This window comes from Microtus ochrogaster, chromosome 4 (assembly GCF_000317375.1).
Source record: "Microtus ochrogaster isolate Prairie Vole_2 chromosome 4, MicOch1.0, whole genome shotgun sequence".
NCBI lineage: Eukaryota > Metazoa > Chordata > Mammalia > Rodentia > Cricetidae > Microtus > Microtus ochrogaster.
Window position 1 is genome coordinate 50,976,923 of NC_022011.1, and position 22,772 is coordinate 50,999,694.

A 22,772-nucleotide genomic window follows, 5' to 3' on the forward strand; every position below is an offset into this window, starting at 1 on the left:
TCTCTCTCTCTCTCTCTCTCTCTCTCTCTCTCTCTCTCTCTCCAGGCTCCAGGGAGAAGAAGGCTGGGCTCTCCTAGTACCCACCCTCCCTGCTGCAGCTCACGAGTGTAAAAGCGCCCTCCCTCCCCCCCCCCTCTCTCTCAACAATGAGCTGGCTTCCCCCAGCTCAACAGAGCACACCCCTTGAGGCCTGTGGGTGGGCAAGCTAAAGGCTGTGGGGGTGGACAGCTTATTTGAAAGCCCTTTCCCACCCAACCCCTTGGCCCCTGGGCTTCCTTCCAAAGCTAAATCTGGGCCCCTGGGAGAAGCAGTCTCTCTTCCCTCAGCTTTGCTCCTGAGGCCACCCCAGGTGGACTCCACTCTGACCTAGACAGCCCTTGACATCTGCACGGTGGCCCCCTGGCTCTACCACAACCTTCCTCTAAGCCCCATGGATGAGAGGCTATGTGTTTCCTTCATAGCTCCCCTCCAAAGCCTCCCTGTGATTGGAATAAAGTGGGCTGGAGCGTGGGGTTGAAGGGAGCAGCCCCGGCAGGAAGGGTGGGCTCCAGGCACTAAGAATAACCAAGGCCCCTACGCAGCACAGACCGCCAGAGCCTGTGGCAGGGTGAGGGTGTTGTAAGCTACTTCCTAGAGCCTTAAGACCTGAGTGCCCTCCACAGGGACTTCTAAGCTTAAATACAGACTCTCTGCCTCTGGACCTCTGCCAGCTCCCAGTGCCTGGAGATACTGCCCAGGCACAGTGGGTACCTACTGGCCCTGGCAGGCCCCACCCTCTACCTGCTGGCCACCAGTCTGGTAACTGGCCATTGAACTTCCCATCTTACCATCTCTGTGTGCTGCCAGAAATGCAGAGTGTTCTCAGATCTGAGCATCCAGGCTGTGCTGTCGGCTCCTGCCGGACCACAGCAACCCCCTACCAGGTCTCCAGTCTAGCTTTGATCAATGCTAAGCCCAGTTGGAGTAGGTGGCACCTCCCAGCCCAGACCTGTTGGAAACTGGGCAGATGCTAGCTCCCTGCTGTTCCTTCCACACCTGGCTCCACAGCTGTGCACTGGCCACCCAGCATGTCCCCCTACATGATGCCACTCCCCCACTACAGGGACAGCGCATGTGCCCCCTCTCACACTGAACTGCCGCTAGTACTAAGGTCTTTTCTTTGGGGACCTGCCTTATGGGCAAGCTTGGGGACTTCCCATTCATCTCCAGCCACCTCTCCCGACCCTCAGCTCAAGGCCACCACTCCCCAGGAGGCCTCTTAGACTCTGAGGGGTACAGGCTGTACCACTTGCGCTCGAAGCAGACGACTCCCCCACTAGAGCCCCTGTATCCAGGCACTCTGGAGCCTCTAAGGTGACTGCTGAGGTACAGAAGTAGGCTGAATCTCTGAAGTAAGCTGTATAGTCCAGCTTTGTTAGCTTGTATAGCCAAGTTTCAAGGGTCCCAATAAAGCAAAGAAGGGGTTGTGATACAGAGGGAGGTCACCTGAAGACTGGTGTCAAAGGTGGAAACTTAGGCCCAGAGACACAGCCTGTCTACAGGAAGGCTGACCTGGAGTGCCCATGGGGGCTCCCCGAGGTGCAGTTATGAGCTCTGTACCCCACAGAGTGCCTGAACTGCACAAGGCCAGGTGGAGGGCCCAGCAGCTTACAGCTCGGCCTCCCTAGTAATGGGTTCAGTGTTGACCCCACCCCCACCCCAGGCTATAGGCTGGAAGGTGGGAGAAAGGGAAGGGAGAGCCCCGTGTTCACAACTATTCCCTCAACTCAGGAGGTACCTACCGTGCGAGGCACCTGGACCCTCACGTCAGCGCTGTCCAGTGGAGAGTGGCTGCCCTCCCGCAGTCTCCTCTCAATGGCATCTGACCCTTCCTGGTACTTCCTGCTCCTCACGGGGAGGGGGAGCGAGTCCCTGCCTGGCCCCCTCCAGTCCCCTGTGTGGTGGGTGTCTCCATTCTGCTCCTGGAGAGGGAAAGGCAGGTTGGACATGAGCCAAGGAAACTGGAAACCAAAGTCTCCTCTCAGCAGCTGGCCCAGCTGCCCACCTTCCTGGATACACACAGTAGGGACTCCATCTCTGAAGGATGGAATACAAAGCAGAGAGGGCACAGACAAACATTTGAGGAGTGCCATCTTCCTTAAATGTCAGCCTTCGAATGCTAGGCAACAGAGGTGACCACAGGTGTTCCTGAGCTTGAACTCATGTTATGCCCCAAGGGTTATTTATAACTAGAAGATCAGAGAGTCCAGGCCATATAATACCCATACTAGTCCCCCCAGGTTTGACAAAACCCACCAGCTTCTCCAACAATAATAGCTGTGTCCCCTGCCCCAGATTCGGGCCAGTGGCAGGGAGCAGACAGGAACCCTGGACATGCCACCCAGGGAAAGCTCATGCAGAGGGTAGAGTTGGAACACCTACAGGGGAATAATGACAGATGGGCTCGCTGTAGGGTCTCGGACTGCTGGAGGAGGGACATTTATCTCCCAGGGGACAGGGCCCTTAAGAGGGTGCTGACAGCTCAGCAAACACTGCACACGGGGCTCGTTAACCTAGGGCCCACATGCTGACCATGTCTCCACTGCCATCTGCTCCTCAGGCCCTGGGCCACCAGCCCTGATCCCCAGCTCACCCGGTCCAGGGGGAGCCGCAGCAGGTCCCAGGTCTCGGCGCTCAGCCTCTGTGTCCTCTTGGGTCTAGCTCCTGGAAGAGATCACAGCCCATCAGTCTGAGCTTTGAGACCACCAGCCAAGTAAGGGACCCGGGAGACCAAGAACACAGCGGTACCGCGCCCTGGGGCCAGAGTTCATAAATCCCCTCTTGTGCAGGGAAAATATAGTCTCTGAGTGTCCACTGGGTCGTGTAAAAAACTAGGCTGTGGGCACCAGACAAGGCAGGCAAGGATTAAGGACAAATGTGGCCCTGGGAAGGATGTAGCAGGGGTAGCTTTGGTGTCCCCCCCACCCCCGTCCAACAAACAAGGGATTTTCCCTGTCAAGCAATGCCCCATGTACCGTCCCTTCTTCCTGGAAGGCAGACTGTGTAATCCACAGCATCCCTTCCATGAAGCCATGCTTGAGCTCCCTAACTGACCTTCTGCACCCACATGGGGATGAGACAGAGAGGAACCTCTGGGTCCCTGGGGCTCATGTGGGCCACCCAGACTGGAGCAGCAGTGACGTGTCTCAGGGCAGTCCTGCTGCAGGGGACTCTGGACACTGAACAACCTGGGGGGCGGGGGCACAGCCTGGCAGATGGTTTGAACTAGGCTCTGGGCTCCCACATATCACCAGCCCTCAAGTCCACAACCACAGTTGGGAGGGAAGGAGCAACTACCTGACCCCATACTGCTCAGCGCTACCACAGCCCTAGGGGTCCCTGACCTTCGTTTCTAGGTGGGGTCGGGAGCTACTTCACCCTAGTCTTTCCCAGCACCGTCAGTGATGGGAAGGAGACTGGGAAAGTGAGCCTGGTCTGGGCAGCTGTTAGGAGCAGTGAGACCCCAGATCCTGAATTCTTGTAATCCCCTGATCTGAGTGCCTACAGCTGCTCTGAGCACGAGACCTTCAGGAGTTCCTGATGGCAGGAGAGTGGTTTCTGGTGGGTTTGGCTGGGGCGTGGCTATCTCTATATAATCTGCCCCTGAACACAATAAAGGGGGCAGTCTTGGGGCATTCAAGGATGACCCGTGTCACTGTCCAAAAAAAAAAATTGTCTGTGTGTGTCTGTTTTTAACCTCCAGCCCCTTGCCCGAAGCTCGGTAACTGGGTGCCAGCGCACAGAGCGCAGACACAGGGGCACGGTGTGCGTGGCAGGCAGCTGCTTTGACTACCTGCAAGGCCTAGGTCTTGGGAGAGCCAGCCAGGTCAGCCAAGCCACAAATGGACAATTCAAGGGGGACACTGGGTAAGGACCAGTATTGGGAGGACCCAGACCCTGAGAAGGGGAGAGAGGAGTGTAGTGAGCCTGGCTATTTGAAGACACAGCCTCTTTCCTGCCCCTGATGTACCAGTTCTCAAAGGACCTGTTGGCCTGCTGCAGAGAACAGGACCTCATTAACAGCCCAACATTTCTGCCACCATTCCCACCCCTTGCTGGGTCTGCCAAGCATCCTTCAGTCATCGGACAGGCGCTGGATACCTACTGCTCGTGAGCATATCATACAGTGCATGCATATCCAGGGAGGGGCTTGTGAGGCAGGGGGTGCAACGAGGAGCATCGCCCTACAGGGCTCACCACCGAGGGGGAGGGGTACTGAGTGAACGTCAGTGGTGGACAGGTGTGGGAAACTGGCCGCTACCCTCTGACCTAGCCACTGTTGCATTGTGTGAAAAAGTGGTCAGCACTGCACTCATGAAAGCAGCAACTTCAAGGTCACCCTTGGCTACGTATTCTCAAAAATCAAAATGATGGGGAGTAGTGGGGGTTACTGCAAGGCAAGCCAGGTCTCCAGCATGGTCGCTAGGCCTTTAGTCAGATGGCTCCAGACCACACTTCAGTGAAAGCACAGTGCATCAGAAAGGGATGTGTGACTCCATCCGCTGTCCAAGATGGGTTTTTGTTTTTGTTTTTGTTTTGAGACAGGGTTTCTCTGTGGTTTTGGAGCCTGTCCTGAAACTAGCTCTTGTAGACCAGGCTGGTCTCGAACTCACAGAGATCCGCCTGCCTCTGCCTCCCGAGTGCTGGGATTAAAGGCGTGCGCCACCACCGCCAGGCCAAGATGGGTTTTTTGAGGGAGACAACCTGTGTCCTGCCCTCAAGTGGTTCAGAAATAAAACATCCCAGGAGGAAAAGCCACTGAGAAGGACGTAAGGTTGGGGGGTGAGGGTGGGGGCGCGACACACAGGCTACAAACAAGTGACACATAGAGGCGTGGCTCTAACCCCACCACTGTCTCTCCTGTCTTCAACACAGCCCCTGCACCTTCAGGCACAGGGGCAGTTACAGCAGCCATGGGCCACTTGGTGCCCACTCTGTATCCGGGTTAGGAGAGAAAGTCTAACACACGAGCATGGAGACATCCGGGTCCCCACGTGCCCAGGATGAGTTCTCTGAAGAGCAGAGAGGGCCCTCTCCTGCGATGCTGCACGGGTGGACCCAAGCTGTGGTGGTGACTAAGCAGTCCTTCTGAACCACAGCACGCAGCTGGCTCAGGACGGGCATCCTCCTGGAGACAGGGAGAGGCCCACTGGACCCAGCTAAATGAATCCTCTGTCTAGAGTCAAAAAGGTCAGGTACGGCCAGTACTAACAGCCAGGCTTCCTTGGCTGAGAAACCTCCACCGAGGCCTCAGACCCTAACCCCTCCTTCAGCTTCCTGTCCGCCCCACCTATAGTACAAGGTCTTGAAACTTCTCTAACACGTCCACCCACACAAGATGGACAGTTACTGTCTTGTGAAGGCTTCTGACCACTAAGTCTGAGGGAAAGTCATCCAAACGTATGTGTGTTCCTTGTTCTAGCCTTCCCTACAAGGGAAGGTACCCCATTCCCTGTTCATGGTGGCTGCTAGTGGTAGTTTTACCTCCATACATAAAAACTGGCTCTTTTCTTCCAGGCAGACCTACGTCAGTCTCTCACCTGACCCTTTAGTGTCTTCTCCACGCCAGGGAACACAGTGAGCCCCTGGTTAGATCTGCTTCCGGTCTACTGAGTCTGCAGGTCCGTAGGTCCTCTCCACGGCTGCAGACATATCTGTGCAGCAGACTCGGCACTTTGGCGATTTGCCCGGCTGTCACTCTCAGCAGGTCTGCCTCCCAGATGGGTCAGTGACACACAGGACTATGGCAACCAGGGCTAAGGCTAGAGCCCACAGCCTACACCGCCCCTCAGATACCACACCAAGCACAAAGCACATCCCTGACAGTGAAGGGGAGAAGGACCTCTAATGCATTTCCCAAAGTGAGCTGCCATGTTCATACCACAATTCTGGGCCCAGAGGACGAGAAGGACACAGACCATGTCACTGTGTGCACTGGGTAGCCCAGGCCCATCATGCCTGGCAGGGGTCAGGGCTAACTTCCTTTCTTCCTTGCATGCTCATCCAAAGGTCACTCGGAAACTCCGCCTGAATGCTCTCCATACCACTGCACTCTGGGTGGCATGGGCAGAATAGCCAAGTATGCTATAAGGGTCTCAGACAGCCACACAACCAGAGGGACTGGGCAGCGGAAGCAGCAGGCAGGGTAGTGCCCCACCGACTAGGGCAGTCTGGGGCTGCTGCTTTGCTGGCTGAGAAGACACCACCAAGGGGAGGTAAAGGGGTCTGTCTTCCTTGTTTACGTCAATCAGCTCTGGAGAGAAAACCTGAACCTTTTCCTGCCTAGAGCCCGCTGGCCACCATTACACCTACAGAGCACACCGTGTTCCAAACACACACTGCTCAGTTCAAAACACACATGGATCACTGCCCAAAGCCCAAATGCGTGTTTCCCCCCACAGCCCACTCAAATCACTCCACTTTCACAAGGCCACAATGAGTGCCTTGTGCTACAGTCCCACAGGCCACACCCACACGCAAATACCACACCAGATTGAGTCTAACAACGGAAGGCCACAGCTCCCCTGGCTGTGACTACCCTCCAGCCCTAGCAGAATGAATTCCCCAGGCCCAGGAGGCCACCTTATCCCCAATCCTGCTGGGTCTGTGCCCTTTGGGGTGTCCACTGAGCCCCCCGAACCAGAACTACTGGGTAAGCACCTGCCTAGCTCCTGGTCAGTTTCTAGGAGGCAGGGCTAGCCCTCCTCAAGTGTCTCAGCTGTGTCTAGCTTTCTCCTGGCTTCCTTACCCTACTCCTTCCTTGCTCACCTGAGTGGGGGTCTCCCTCAGGGCCACCCAGACTCTCACAGTGCCGGCCTGCCTTCAGCAGCTGCATCCCAGGACTTCAGGGCACCAGCTCCCTCTCCCTGATGTCCTCCTTGGAGGATAAACTTCTCCAGTGTCCAGGGCCCGGGCCTTTGGCCGCAAGTAGCCCTGTGGGGAGGAGACTTCCGGGGGCCCCAGCTGGGAAGGGTCTGGCAGGCAGGGCAGAGCAGAGAAGCCAATGTGGGAAGGACAGAGCTGCCTTGTCCCTGGCCATTCACTCGTGACTTACTCCCCCCCCCCCCCCTTTTCCCTTAGCTTGGAGGAAAAAGAGTCAGGATGAGGAGCTGGCCGCCTCTGTGGGACTCTTTCCAGAAGCTGCCCAGCTCTGCTCAGGGTACACAGGCTGGGGGCTGTGCTAAGAGCTCTATATAGATATTTATTCCAGGAAAGCCCCCGCCATGGGCACACACCGTCCAGTTCCATCCCACCCCATTCACCGCTGCATCCCTCGCCCATGGAACGGCTGAGGGTCCCAGAAGCCTTTGCTCCTCTCCTCTGTCCCCAGCCTCCTATTCCACACCAGGGCCACTCTGAAAACTCCCAGGTTTGAAGCACTAGGGGCTCTCATGTAGCAAGAAGTATCACTTCTCGACATCCTGAGAGCTGGAGTCAGTGGGTACCCCTGGGAAAAGACCCATGAATAGCTGGGGCTCCACTCCTGGCAAACTCAAGAAATGGGACGTGGGGGAGGGAGCAGCTATGAGCCTCCAGAAGCCAACTCAGCAGAGCAGCCTGCGTCCGCCATGCCCCTCCTTTGTTCGCATTAATGTATTTGCTTTGTGGAGCACAGTCTGTCCTTCCATTCACTAAGTGTCTGACCTGCAGGGGACAATCATCAGTCTGAATGAGGTCACTGAAATGGCTTTGCCTGATTAGTACTCCAGGCAGGCGCTGACTGGCTCCCTCCAGCCTCCCAGAAGCCCCTCCTATAGAGCAGGATGATGGACACCCTGGCTGCTAGGCTGCTTGGGAAGGAGCCATTTCCTGCCTTCTGGCCATTAGCTGTGTGGTGCTACCAGGATCAGGGAGGGAAGGGCTCGAGGTGACCACAGGTCCTCGCTGTCTCAGGGCCACCATCCCTCTGACATTGGTGTTCCTGGCTACTGACTAACCTTTTTCAGTTTCCCCTTGGAGTGGTTTGAATGGGAATAGCCCTCAAAGGCTATTTTTATATGCTTATTGTTTTTTTAAATTATTTATTTATTATGTATACAATATTCTTCCTGCGTGTATGCCTGAAGGCCAGAAGAGGGCACCAGATGGTTGTGAGCCACCATGTGGTTGCTGGGAACTGAACTCAGGACCTCTGTAAGAGCAGGCAATGCTCTTAACCGCTGAGCCATCTCTCCAGCCCCTATATGCTTATTGTTAAAGGCTATGTTTGTATGTTTGGTCCTAGGTTGGAGGAGGTATGGCCACTTGGAGTGGGCTTTGCAGTTTCAAAAGCCCACATCAGTCAGGCGGTGGTAGCACACGCCTTTAACCGCAGTGCTCTGAAGGCAGAGGCAGGTGGATCACTGTGAGCTCAAGGCCAGAGAGAGAGAGGAGTTCTAGGACAGTCCCTGCCTCACAGAGAAACAACTGTCTTGAAAAAACAAACAAAAAAACAAAGCAAGAGCAAGAGCTTCAAATCAAAAGCCCAGCCAAATCCATTTGCTGGACACACAACTTTTAGATCAGGTGTGCACTCTTAGGGCCCACCACACCCGCCTGCCTGTCACCACACTCCCCCACCGTGATGGACGAAGCCTCTGAAACCATAAAGAAGCTCCCAATTAAATGCCTTTCCCCATGGGAGTTGCCTGGGTCATGGTGTCTCTTTACAGCAACAGAACAGTAACAACTAAATTACCCCTGATCTCTGGTTTGCCCCAGTGGGGTCTGTTTGCGCCCCAGAACTCTGGACACCCTGTCTATCCCCCACATCACAGTGCAACACAGTTCTGTGTTCACTTGTCTCTCTCCTAGCATTGTGAGCGCCCCGGGGCAGTGGGCAGTGGTCTCCCCTTACGGAGCAGCTGTCGGTGCCTCCCTTTCTGGCAGACCTGTTCCCTGAACCAAGGGTCAGTCCTGTTGATGGAACCCTATGTCTTTTCCCCTGATTTTCTCTCTTGCCATACCCCTGCTTGGATGGATGCTGCTTTGACTGTCCCTCAGGCTGAAGCCAGAGCCCACGAAGAAGCAGACCCCAGCCCTCAGGACCAGAACTCACCTTGTGCCTCGTAGCCAGCCAGATCTGGCTTTTCTGCTGCTGCTGGGCTTGTCAGCCGGCCCAGTGCCAGCTGCAACTGGGCAATATTCATGCGAGCTGTGAGCTCTCCGTTCCGGTCTCCGATCTGAAGCAAGCAGGGGTGGGTAGATGGACAGGTGAGGCCTGGGACTGTGCTCTGGTGGTGATGACAGGGCTCCAGCAACCATCTTTGGCCTGCCGGACAGCCTAGGCTGACCCCAGATCTTGGGTTTCTTAGACAGCCAGTCCCCACTAGCAAAAGTTGATTCTAGAGGTCAATTCCTAGGTGTTCTGGATGGCTTCTAGCCCACCCTAGAAGTACTCAGAGTCTTGGGAGATACCCTGTGAGCGGTCAGCTTGTCCCTGCCCTGGGCTATACCTGTCTCAACCCCAGGGGCCAGTCTCTTAGGCTCCATCAGTGGGGCCCTTCTGAATACAAGCCCAACATGAGGAACACAGGGAGCCACAGTCTTTGGTGACTTCTGCGTGCACTTCTGGGGATGGGGGCCTGGTCACCCTGTGGAGGGACCTTCAGACAGGCTCTCTTCTGTTCCTCCCACCTGAACCTGGGCGCCCAAGAAGCTCCTTTTGATGCTGTGGGGCCTTGAGGCCCACCCTTAGTTAGGGAGGGCAGGTTTCTTGGGATATCTCTGCACTGTCCACAGTAGGTGACTGAGCAAAGAGGAGGGAGACTCAGCTTCCTAGGGATGTGTCCAGGGAGTTCCTGAACAGTAGAACCTCTGTCTCTCTGGTCCCCCTCCAAGAGGTTACTCCCAGCATCCCCACAATCCAACACTGTCCCCCACACAGGGGACACCAGCACTCCAAGGGTGGGAAACAGGTCCTTGCTTCTCCATAGATCCACTGACCCCTGTACACATGCGTGGCCATTATTCATTCAGGGACCCAACGTTCAGAAAGGCCAGTGGGGTCCCCCAGAAGGATATGACAGGCTGCTGAGGCACCAGCAGAGGCCTAGGGGAGTGGGCCCAGCTCACCTCCTGGGAGATCTGCAGATGTTTCTTGGCAAAGGTCAAGGCCTGTGCGGGGCTCCCCATGGACACGTAGGCGTTCCCCAGGCTCCAGCATGCCCGGCCCTCTCCCACCCTGCAGAAGGTTAGACAATCACACCTGCCACCCAGGACTGCCTGTAGCCCCAAGTCCCTGACGGTCTCCAAACCCTGGTACACAAGGTACCAACAGCACAGTGACTCCTCCGCTGCCCAAGGGGCCCATGGGCCCTGGACACAACCAGCTGCACTTTTATTCTTTCTTGCTGAAAGAATTAACTTGATCAACTGAATTTGTGACCAGCTTACCCTGGGGCCAGCTGAGACCTACATAGAGCCCTCAGGGCTCAGCCTTTGGGTCCTCTTGCTCAAAGCCTGGCTCGCCCCCTAGTGGCCAGCAAGGTAATATCCCCTGCTCCATGCTCCCTCACCGGGGTCCCAAGTGAGTCATGACTTTAGCAGTTCCCACTCTTGTACGGCCACTGTCTCTAGTTCTAGGACACTTCCATTATTTGCCCCTCCAAGGGGTAAAAAGTCCTGGGGATAGGGCAGCTCTTGGAGAGAATCCCCCACACTATAGTTGGCCACAGGCCTGTGGCCCTGAGACCCTGCCTGGTACAGCAGATATGCATCTAAGGCTGCTATTTCAGAATCGGAGGCCATGAGATTTATGTTGCCATGGGGAGAATGATGCAGGTCTAAGTGATGGAAAAAACCTTCCTCCATCCCAGGTCCTGTCAAGGGCCTGTGCAAGCCTTGGATTTACCTATTTGCTTAAAGTGTGCCCCCCCCCACCAGGGCCTGGGTGGGAGGCTGCTCTGACCTCGCTGTCCTAGCAGGGGAGCAGGGACTCACACCCAGGCCGTCACTGTGCCGGTCCCGGCCAAGGCCTTGTTGGCACACACACCTATCAGCCAGCTCCTGCGCAATGACCAGGTGCCGCAGGTGGTACTCAGCAGCACGCTCGTAGTCCTGCAGCAGCGTGTAGGTGTTGCCCAGGCTGTAGCAGGCCTGCGCTTCCACTGCCTGGTCCCTGAGCTGCCGGGACAGCTGCAGCGTCTTCCTGTGCAGAATGAGAGAGTCAGTAGCTAGGCGGGTGGCAGTGTCTCCTTTCCTCCCCGGAACACCTCTCTTCAAGTGGCCATAGCTTTTCATTTGCAGCCCCAGATGTGTGTGGGTGTGTGGGTTAGGCTAAGGAATGGGTAAGGCCACTGATCACCGAGCTGATGACACTTCACAGGGGAGCCAAGACCGAGTGTCCACAGCTCAGAACCACAGATGAACACATAGGTCCCACAGTAGGCCCAGTCCTGAAGTTCCTTTGTGTCTAGAGGCCACCCTCTACCCAGGAAGCAACTGACTAAGTAAATACTTCAGCAGAGGTCAGGGACACCTTGAGCTTCATGAATTGGCCTTTTTCAGAGCAGCCAGGGTCCCCAACTGGCTCCTGGGAATACTAAGTGATGAGTGATCCCCCTGGAGCATGGGAGGGGCATCTCTGTAGCCTGGTGGTCAGTGCACCCTGGGGCTGCCCTCTGGGATGGGCATTTCTGTGTAGCCTGTCATCCAGTGCACCCAGGGCTTACTTGTAATGTTCAGCAGCCACATCAAAGCGCCCCAGGAAGATGTGGGCATTGCCCAAGTTGCTGTAGGCCCTCCTCTCAGCCGCCTTGTCTCCAAACTCCTTGGCAATGGCCAGGCGCTGCAGACAGACCCAATCCCAGATTACCACATAACCCTGGAACCCTAGACATACAGGCAGGGATGCCTTCCTGCCCAAGGTGCTGATTTGATCTGGGTGTCCAGGGGAGCAAACAGGAACTCCAGGACCAAATACAGCAGGAGCTGGGGGATCAGTGGAGTTGCCTGGTTGTTGAGGACTCTGAGGGGTGACCCTAAGCTTTCCTGCTGTAGCATCCCTGCCCCAGCACCCAGGCCCAACTCACCTCTTTGTGGAAGGTTGTGGCCTCAGTGAAGTTTCCCAGCAGGTAGTGGGTGTTACCCAGGTTGCCATAGGCCCTGCCCTGGGCCGCGCGATCGCCTAGTTCCTTCACCAGGGACAGGTTCCTCCTAGGGGGACCAAGTCTGTCTGAGCTGTGCCCTTCCAAACACCAGAAAAGTAGCTTACAGTTCCCCCCCACCCTGAGGTCGGAAAGTACTGAGGGGTCCTCCCAGAAGACAGGGTGGCTCAGGGTGACATCTGAGCCTCAGCCTGGTTTGTCAGACAGGTGTGTGGGAGGGGAAGGGTGGCCATAAAGCATTAGGGCTGATGTATGTGGGGATATTTTGTGTCTGGGATCCTGCCCGGTTCCTTGCCTGGCACATATTGGCTCAAGAAGTGTCTGCGGAACACAGGGGCATTCAGACAAGCCTGGCGCCAGCAGTTCTCACCCCGTGATGCCAGCCTCCCCATTCACTCACTCATAGAACTCAGAGGCCCTGTGCAGCGTCTCGCGGACATCAGGTGGCAAGTGCCCGGGGTCCTGCGCGGCATTCCAGGACAGCTGTTTGCCCTTGGCGTGGTACACATTACCAATGTTGTAGAGGGCCCTCGCCTCCCCAACCTGTGGGCAGCAGCAGGGTATGAGGGCATGTTCTATAGTCCCCCAGAGAACTCACCCCGAAGTACACTTGCAGGGGTTGTACAGTCCCCTGGCCTGCTAGGTCCCTGTGGAAGGGCAAACCCGGTTCTACTCCCTACCCCTTCTATCCTCTGCCAGTTGGGTGGCAGAGACGGCCGGGGCCACTGCTCTGTCTGCTAATGTTTGAGGTTAAGAGCCCCAGCAGGAATGGGAAGGGCAGAACATACAAGGGGCCAACCACCCACCTTGTCCCCCTGCTCCTGGGCAATGTCCAAGTGTCGTTGGCAGCAGACGATGGCCTCATCGAACCGGCCTAGGACCTTGAGTGTGTTGCCTAGATTCCCGCTGGCCTTGGCCTCCCCCATGCGGTCGCCAATGGCCCTAGAAGGCAGCAAGGAATGAGGAGCAGGCAGGGGTCTAGCTGGGCCCTGAGCTGAGCAAAAGGGCCAAAAAAGCCTTAGTGAAGGCCTGGCAACAGAGTTAGCTAGACACATCCATCAGCAAACCCTTGTTCAGGCCACTAGCACCAGATCTGGACCAAGTGTTGAGGCCAGGATGGGCTCCCTGGTGAGCAGGGCTGGGAGGATGGGCTGCTCCCCCAAACCCCCCATCCCCATCTAGGAAGTCAGGGGTGGCTCTGAGGTCTCAATAAGGAGCTGGGCTTAATGTGGAACAAGGGAAGGGCTCTGTAGGACACAGTAGAAAACAACAGTCAGAGGTTGGATAAGACTGGAGACATCAGGGTAGAAACTCAGGAATGGTGGGAAATTTGAGCAGTGTGCAGGAGGAAGATCATAGGCCTTTAAGGGGTTAAAGTTCACAGGGAGAACAGGGAGTCCCTGGGGGCAAGATCACTAACAGATGGCAAGGAAGGAGTAAATCTGAACTGAAGACCACAGAAAAGGAACAGCTATAGGGGTAGAGACATAGGCTCAGGGAGAAAGAGTCCCAGCAGGCACAGGTGGCCAGACAACGCATGGACAGACATGTGTACACACACACCTTGACTTGAATACAGACCTCTAAGAGGCCCCCAGATGCCCCTTCCAGGTCAGGGCCACCTGCTGGGCTCTCCAGGCTCAGAGAGACCAGCACCTTCCAACCTCCTCAAGGGCAGGGTACCAGGCTAGTGCCATCAGGACACAATTCTCCAGTACTTACCGTGCCAGCAGGAGGTCATGTTTGTGGAACTGCAGGGCCCGGGCATACTCCTTCAGATAGAAGTAGGCATTGCCCAGCTGACTATAGATGGCACTCAGTGTCTTCAGGTCCTCAGTGCCCACCTGCACGGCGGCCTCAAAGAAGGCCACACCTGCCTTGAAGTCCCCCGCCTTGCACAGCCGCTCGCCTTCCAGTGCCAGCTCCAGACAGGACGCCTCCATCCTGGGCAAAGAAGGAGTATTACGGCCTGTCCCTTGGGACCCTCTGTGGTCACAACAGAGACAGTGTGCTTCAGCAGCTGTTGCCTGTGCCACAGCTCTGTTCACCGATACGCCTGCTGGGAATTCATGCCTCCGAGCAGATACAGTGCCCCAGCTGTTCAGCTCGCCCTGACCACATCTTTTTTGTTTTGTTCTTGTTATTTTGAGATGGAGTTTCTCTGTGTAATCATGGCTGTCCTGGAAATCACTCTGTAGACCAGGCTGGTCTCAAACTCAGAGATCTGCCTGCCTCTGCCTCGCAAGTGCTGGGACTAAAGGTGTGCGCCACCACTGCCGGGCTTCACTTTTCACTGTTGGAGTCAGAGTCACTCTGTGCTACCCAGGCCCAAGCAATTCTCTTGCCTTAGCCTTCCCCAAAACTAGAATAACAGACACGTAGCATTTGACCCAGCTCTGATTGAATAATTTGTTGTTTTTTTGCTTTTTCAAGACAGGGTTTTTCTATGTAACAGTCCTGGCTGTCCTGGAACTCGCTCTGTAGACCAGGCTGGCCTCGAACTCACAGAGTCCACCTGCCTCGGCCTCCCAAGTGCTGAGATTAAAGGTGTGTGCCACCACCACCAGGACTGATTGAATAATTTTTAGGTCAACTTCAAGTGCCTTGTTGCCCAAGATGCTGTCCTCTCCTCTGTGTCATGAGAATCAGTCAAATCCAGAGCGATGCAGGGAAGAGATGAAAAATGGGGCTGCAGAGATGGCTCAGTGGTTAAGAGTACTGGCTGTTCTTACAGAGGTCCTGAGTTCAGTTCCCAGCAACCACATGGTGGCTCACAACCATCTGTAATGAGATCTGGTGCCCTCTTCTGGCATGCAGGCATACATGGAGGCAGAATGTTGTATACATAATAAATAAATAAATCTTTAAAAAAAAGAAAGAAAAGGAAAAGAAAAATCAAGGACAGAGACGCGAAGCATTTTAACCAAAGGTTCTTTGACACAAACTGCAAAACACAGTCTCTGTATTCTGTGTTATCAAGAAAATGGAGTGTTTTGAACTTTCCTAAGATAAGACTGTCATGTGAATAGATGGTGGAGCCAACGGTCCCCTGAGAAGCTGGCCCACACATCTCCATCCCTGGGCTCAGAGTGCTCTAAGTTCCACCCTGCCCGTGCCCACACGCCAGTATCCTGGGAATCACGCTACGGTGTCAAGTCCCTTTAGTGTTATCCCAAAGCTTACAGCACCTATGACTTCTTTTCTGTAGTATAGTCACCACTTGTAAGGTCCTTGATTTTTCAGAAGCCAACCACTGGCTGTCCACCAGAAGATCAGGTGTCTCCACTCTGCCCAGGGAATGGAACGTGAATTCTCAGGATGGGTGGGCAAGACCTTGTCTCCTGACTCTCAGGCTTCTGGTAGCACCTTCGTGGTCCAGTCTGGGCTTTTCTTGCTAGGGCATCTCTGGCTATCACGTAGCGCCTTCGTGGTCCAGCCTGGGCTTTTCTTGCTAGGGCATCTCTGGCTATCACCCAGTCTGCTTACCACACACCCATGCTGTGCCAGCTAGGACCCTGTTCAGTGTGAGGGTCACTCTCTGGGTCTGTCAGGTCTGTCTGCCATAGGGAGATTGTGGAGGCCTGCCCCTTCTCCACACAGTCCAGACATTTTTTACCAGGGCTGAGGCCCAGGAGTGACATTTGAAGACGGTGACATAATCAGAAAGGGGTATGCAGGACATTACAAACACACCTGGCATCAGGGAGAATGGGCTTCTGGCTGAACCGTGGCTCAAGGATTCTCTCCCCACCCCCTACTTCTCTATTTCCTCCCAGAGCCAGGTCAGGGAAAGACAGTGGCCTTGACACCAGGAAGTCAGGCCCTTGGGCTATGCTATTCACCTACCCTGCTATTTCAGGGACTCCCATCCACACTTGCAGAACTGCCCAACAGCCACCTTACCAAGCCCTCAGGGAAAGGCCATCAGATGCCACGTTGGCCACAAGAGGCATGGTTACCGTGGCAACCAGCCACAAGACATCATCTCTCCTGTGGCCAGTGCCAAGTTCTGGCTTCTTAATTAAGGCCTATCTGTCTCTGCCCCATGGTTCTCAGCAGCCAGATACGGCTCCGTTCTGCCGTCCTTCTAGAGGACTGTACCCGAGTGTCATCTACATGGGGGTACTGCTGATTGGGGGGAACTGCCATCCCACCCTGCCATCCTCCTAGTCCAGAGATCTGGCACCCAGAAAGGAAAAGTTTGGGAGAAGCTAGGGGCTGAAGCCCTGGAGAATATGCCAGGAGGGGCATCAATGTGGTTACTTTGTACCAGACAGAGAATTGGCTCAGGTCACGACACAAAGAGCCCCTCCCCACAAGACACCCCTGAACCATGCCAAGCACCCACCTTGACACCTGTCACCTGTCCACCTTTTTCTCTGCAGGTTCCTGTCCTTCCCCGATTCCAAGACACTCCCAAATCATGCCTGGGCCCACCCAGGCACCCAGCCCTGAAGCCTGGCGCCTGCTTGGTCCCCACCTCTTTCTCTGTAGGTTGCGCATCTTCTGCACATACAGCCACAGCTCCAGGCCCACAGGCAGTAGCAGGGGGCGGGGGCGAGGGGCACCATAGACCACCTTGCACACAGCCTTCTCTGCCAAGCTCAGGGCCAACGGCTGGCCCTCCATGGTGGTAGCCTGCATCACAGAGTTCTGGTTATGGTCCCAGGAGATGTGCCAATCTTAGGCTCCAAAGCTGGGTTCCAGGAGACCCCAAGCTCTTCAACAGCACCTCCCTCCTTCCCTGGATATGACGTGGATGGAAGGATCAAGGGCAGCTCAGGCTGGATGGATGAGCACGATGGTAGATAGGGGTGGGGCGGGGAGCCTGAGGTAATCCTCTATTGCCCTTCTGTCCTCCTTGGGGGCTGGGCAGCAAGCATGGCGCCAATCCTTTGGTTAACTTTTATGCAGGTCAGACCCAGGACCCAGGGACTTCAGGAGTGTTAGGATTGCACATAGCTGCCGTTGGCAACACTAGAGGTGAAAGATGGTAGGGATAGTGCATGAGAGCCCCGAAATCCAGCTCTGCACCCCACCATGTGCTGACACAGGCTGGCAGGAAGCCGGAGCCTACCACCGGGAATGCCAGCTAGGAGAGCCTGTCCCACGGCCGGGCAAAGCTAGGACTCTGGACAAGGCTGGTACTTGGCCTCTTTACTCTCTCCAGCCCCTGGCGTTTGTTCTGCCCTGGATCCTGGCATGGGCAACTCATCTGACCTGGAACACGGAGTCCTCTTCACCCTGCAGGACTCCTGCCTGCTGTTACACTCGTCCAGCTCTTTAAGGTAAGCTCCAGGTTCCAGATCTAACCAGGGTATAGGGCCATGAGGGGTCTGCAAAGGCTGCTTCCAGGGAAGCTGAGATTTTCCTCTTAACTTCTAATTTTCCAGACACCTTCTCGCCTGTCCAGGGCAAAGGGAGGGGCTCCAAGAATGGAGGGGAGCTACCAATGCCCACCTATGGACAGAGGCCCACAGGATGAGGGCCCAATCCAGTGCCTGGGGGCAGTGTGCTGGTGGGCTCTCAGAGGTCTTCCGCTAGACCACTGCCGCGTTTTGGCCTTATCCCAGTGATGACAGGACCACCCCTGGAAGCCGTCCAGCCAAGCTATATGCCTTTTGGCTATGGAACCCAGCGAAGGGGTATAGCTGCAGTCACAGGAGACTGGACAGCACTTTGAGCTCTTAGTCCTGGAGATAGAAACTCCAGGGTGGAGAGGGCTTCCAGACCCTGGATAACTCAGTTCTGCTCTGAGGCTCTGTAGAGACAGGGGTTCCATTCATGGAATACCTTGGCCAAGAGTATCAGAGTACAGCCCGGAACCCCCACCCAGGGGGGGCTCTCTTGGGCCTCCCTGCCTCCTCACTAACATGCCCGCTTTGCTTTTCACTCTCTCCTGTCCTCTTGGGGCCAGCCAGACTGATGTGGCTGGGCAGAGAAGTTCCTGAAACCTCTGTGTTCCCACATCACCTCGCAGACCGACAAGGGACAGCTCAGCTGTCACCTGTCAAGGTGTCCATATGCCCAGAGGCTACAGCCATTTGAACAAACAGATGCTGGGTTATCTGAGGCCTCTGAAAGACCTGCCTGCTCCAAGGGCTACGTGAATTCCTACCCCTGAAGTTCTGGATCGAAGTCATAAGGGGTTCGGATCTTAGTGTCTCCCACCAGCCTCACCACCCCAACCCTGGGAGTGAGCAACTTCTCCCCGGGGTTTGTCATCTGGCTAGACAGACCTATTGCTGAACAAGTAAACAGCAATCCTTCGCCTCACCACCCCAGCGGATCCACCTCCACACTGAGGTCCTGATCCCAAGCCGAGTCACCAACCGAGCCACTTGAAAAGATCACAGTCCTGCACCGTTCCACTTAAATATGCCAGATCACAACAACCGGGAACCAGGTACTGCCTGCCATATCCCAGCTGCTGAAGCAGTAATTGACTCCCTAGTGACCAGACACATTCTGCCCATGTCGCCCTGGCCTTCTGATCTCACTTGCCTGTCCCCTTAAGGCTCCTGGTGTCCTGTGGTACCTACAACCAGCTGGCCCCTTAGCTCTCCAGTTCTAGCTACCTGATCTTTGTCCTGCCTCCTTCACCGAGAGCAGTCACCCGGCACTGGTCCCTGGCCAAAGGCTTGAGAGCCCCTTGCTCACTGCTGTTCCAGCTCCCCCTGTTCAGTCCTAGAAGGAAGCACCACCACTGACCCTCCCTCAACAGCCAGGAAAAGAGGGAGACAGCAAGAAACAGAAAGGCTGGGAGGGAGCATGGCGGGAATAGGAAACTGCTGGAGGGGAAAGGAGACCTCAGCTTCAGGAAGGTACCCGAGGATCAGGTTTGCAGTGCTATCTGGGGCTAGGATAGGGAATGGTCCTGTCCGGGCCAGTGCTGGGGGAAAGACACAGAAAGAGGTGGTAGGGTGGATGGGGCCAGTACTGCTTGGCCATGCAGCCACAGAGGACTTGCCCATACCTAGGGATGCCTTTGTAAGGCCACCCCAATGTATGTTCCCCTTCCACCCCTCCCTTCCCAGCCTGTCTTGGCACTTAGCTATGTGCCGCCTTCTGGGGCTGGGAGGCCAGGAGAGGATTTGCAGGGATTTCCTAGCTGCTCGTTCATTTCTCTGGGAACCCTCTATCCCAAGCCCCTGCGCTGGCCCCAGTGTTAGTGGACCAGGGAGATTCAACAGAGAGCCTCCCTCCTCTACCCCGCCCCTCCCAGTGTCCCTGACTCTCCGAGCCAGCTCCTCTCAACACTCCACGCAGAGTTGGTAGTTCGGTGGCACATTTGTGGCTCTTCTCAGCTCCTCAGCCCCATCTCAGACAGATGTCAGTGAGAGTGGGGATGCCCCTAGGAAGATGGATGCCATGAACCCAGAAAAGCCACAGGACTTCTTAGACACGGTGGATCCAGTTCACCTAGGCATCCATGTACCTGAGCAGCCACAGTCCTGGCTCCTATGTCAGCATGCAAGCTTCCCCGGTCACCCGGGAGTTCACATGGGAACAGGACACGCATGGATTTCTTTCTTCTTCGTTCCAGTGGCCACAGGTTGTTGGGCCTGATGGCAGAGACTTTTCTTCTCAGACCCCTCTCTAAGACCTGCTTCAAATCTTCACATCTGCCCAGCCTATCAAAGCCAAGGACTGGCTGCCCAGGCCTGGCTGGGACCCCTACATGGAGACCAAAGAGCTCATGGGCCTCCTGAAAGGCCCTGTGGGAAGGTCTCTTGGCTGTTCAAGCTTAAATCTGGTCCCAGCTCAACCCTCTGAGCTCAGCTTGGGTTTCAGCTTGGAGGGATGCCAGGTTGAGCTCAGGGCCTCAACCAGTATCCTGAATACTGTCCCTAACCAGTGAGAGCTACCCAGGGCCTGGATTCTGCCTAGTGAGTCACCACAAGAGAGAACTGGGGGCAACTGACACGGCTTGGAGACCTGTGCTTTGAATAGTGGCCCCCCCACACCGCCTCTCTCTCTCTCTCTCTCTCTCTCTCTCTCTCTCTCTCTCTCTCTCTCCCTCCCTCCCTCCCTCCCTCCCTCTCTCTCTCCCTCACACACACACACACACACACACACACACACACACACACACACACGCTGCCTCGTAGCACCTCCTCCTCACAGGTGGCTGGTCCTGAGGTAAATGTGACCCTGTACAGCTTCCATTCCCAGGGGGACTCCAAGAAGAAGCTGCCAGCAAACCTCTTACCCCTGCACTATAACCAGGAGTCAGAGACTAGGGCTCAGGCTTGATCTCAACACCACACAATGGGGATACTGTCTCTGAGCTGCAGCGGAGTGGGATGGGGAGGGGCAAGCCTCTCTTCACCAGCCACCAAACCTTCATTTTGATCTTTGGGGGGGACTGGGCAGAGCTTGGCTAGCAGATAGGCCATCTCACTTGGGGCAGATGCCTTCAGGGTTGGCCCCTAGCAGAGAGGCCCCAGATCTGGGGAAGGGTTAGAAGAGGCGGGAGTCAGAAGCTCACAGCAAGGAGCTGGGCCTTCCTCTAGAGCTAGTGACAATCTGCAGACCCTGCCCAACACTCAGGCCCTTCCAGTTCATCCTGAGGCCAGGGTGAAGTGGCAGCACCCTGGCTACTGGCCACTTCTGGAACCAACACCTCATGGGGAACACCCTCATAAGGACGGAGTCACCAGGGAGGCACGCAGCCAGAAGCAGGGCTATCCTGTCATCCCCAGTGGGCGTGGGTACAGAGCACAGACCGCTGGATCACCTGTGAACCTGCCTGGAAGGCAAAAGCCTTTGTAAGGAGGCACACCCACCTGCCTGGCCGAGGCCCAGGTCCTACTGGCCTGAGGCTGGGGATAGTTAGTGAAGGCAGGGCCCCATCATGACAGCCTGGATCGTGGCCATGTCACCCCAGCACCGGGTCATGGCAGTCCCAGGCTTGAGAGGCAAACTCCTCTGGCAACGAACCCTGCCATCTCTGGCTATTCAGGGGCCGGCAGAGCTCGGTGGAGGAGTGCCCCCCCTAATAAGCCCCTCTGGCACCGGGACGGGTTGCAGGCAGAACCCAGCCCCCAGCCCCTCTATACCGCAGGGCCGATGTTTGGGCCCCGCGTCCCCACCGCTCTCTGCGTAGAGCTAGGGAGGCGCGTCCCCGGCCACGTTGCGCGCCACCGCCGCAGCCTTTGTTCTGGGCCGGCAGCCTCCCGCCCGCGCCCGCCGCTCGGGTCCCCGTCCCCATCCCGGTCCTCGAACTACCTGGAGTAGAGGCGCCTGGCGGCCGGGCCTGGGAGCTCGTCGGCCGCGGGCGGGGCTGGGCTCGCCATGAGTCGGGGACGCGCCGAGCAGGAGCACCGCCCCGCGCTGCGGCCGTCCGCCCGCGGATCTGCCCGCCTGTCCGCGCGTCCGTCTGGCTGTCCGCGCGTCCGCGCGAGGCGCCGAGGAAGTGATGTGCTGGGGTGCCACCGCCCCTCCCGCCCGAGCCGTGATGTCACCACCGCCAGGCGGAGGGAGGGTGGGAGGGGCAGGCGCCCACCGGCCACCACTGCGGCTGTCCCGCCTTCCGCGGGGTGGGCGGGGGTGGGCGGGTGGTGGGCGGGTCCCTGTCTTTGAGGTCCAGTGCAGGGAGCGTCCTAGGCTTAGTGAGGGCAATGCTGGATGCCCTTTTTTGTTGTTGGCAGAAGACCTGGTAAGCCCCTGGAGTGCCTACATGCTATCCCTCTTTCTTACACCACACACACACACACACACACACACACCACACATCACTACATCCTACACTCTGGCTTGAGGTGTTGAAACCTCTTTTTTGCCTTTGCTGTCACACACACACACACACACACACACACACACACACACACCCTGTTCCTTTCCTGTCACCTCTTGTGGTGTAGGCGCAGATGCACCCAGGGCTAAGGAGAATAGAATACGGGTCTTCCTGACCTGGGGGAGGGGGATGCTGTGGGGCCCTGGGCAAGTCCCTACCTTCCTACGGCTTTTACCACCAGACTTCATGTTGCCAGTACCTGTGAATGCAACGATTTGGAAAGCATACTGGTAGAACACCAGGGGCCCACCAGGGAGCCTGGTACCATTCATCTACCAATCCTCCTGGGACTCACCTAGCTCTCTGCTCTGCTCTCCAGCCCAGTCCCAACATTCTTGGAAAAGTTGCAGTGACCCTCAGTAGTACAGGGTTGAGTCGGGGTGCAGCAAATGGCTACCTCCCAGGCAGCTTTTCTTCCTCCCTGGCCCCAGGCCTGAAGACGGACACCATGCCAAGGTCACCCTAGACAGACCCTGCAGGCGCAGCCCACAGTGGCTTCAGGCAAAGAAAAAAAAACCGGCAACAAAAACAAACAGGAGATAAAACGGGTCTGTTGGCCCGGAGCTGGTTTGTTTTCCGAGGAAAGAACAGGCAGGAGCAATGAGAACCATCTGTGCCTGGGGCGAGGAGGCTCTGGCTGACTGCTGTCCCCACACCTCCCCCTAAGACCACAGGAGCCAGGCCTTGCTCTCACTTGGCTGAGGCAGGGTGGGTGTTGTGGCTGGCCAGGAACCACCCACGGTTGTTGAAGTCTCCAGCATGGAGGCCCTGGACTGCAGGCACTTCCTGATTCCCCTCAAAGGGCGCCAAATGAAAGTAGCTGCTGTGGCCCACTGGGGGTCAGGCTG

The 22,772-nt window shown here is 56.3% G+C and overlaps 1 protein-coding gene across 4 annotated transcripts in view; it reads right to left on the reverse strand.

Moving 5' to 3' along the window:
• Gpsm1 (G protein signaling modulator 1) overlaps nt 1-21,553 on the reverse strand; it is a 27,629-nt gene extending 6,076 nt beyond the window's left edge. The window contains exons 1-11 of one of the 4 annotated variants that reach the window (XM_005346253.2): nt 21,357-21,553; nt 13,848-14,069; nt 12,932-13,067; nt 12,526-12,668; nt 12,051-12,174; nt 11,691-11,806; nt 11,012-11,167; nt 10,093-10,201; nt 9,077-9,200; nt 2,633-2,703; nt 1,782-1,961 (exon numbers count right to left, since the gene is read on the reverse strand). In XM_005346253.2, the coding sequence (XP_005346310.1) occupies nt 1,782-1,961; nt 2,633-2,703; nt 9,077-9,200; nt 10,093-10,201; nt 11,012-11,167; nt 11,691-11,806; nt 12,051-12,174; nt 12,526-12,668; nt 12,932-13,067; nt 13,848-14,069; nt 21,357-21,424 (1,449 nt within the window). In that variant the 5' untranslated portion in view covers nt 21,425-21,553. Of the gene's footprint in view, nt 1-1,781; nt 1,962-2,632; nt 2,704-6,807; nt 7,064-9,076; nt 9,201-10,092; nt 10,202-11,011; nt 11,168-11,690; nt 11,807-12,050; nt 12,175-12,521; nt 12,669-12,931; nt 13,068-13,847; nt 14,070-16,605; nt 18,095-21,356 lie in introns of those variants that run through there. The other 3 variants (XM_005346252.3, XM_026777791.1, XM_005346255.3) reach the window with 3 other exon arrangements.
• Between the last annotated feature and the right edge of the window lie 1,219 nt (nt 21,554-22,772).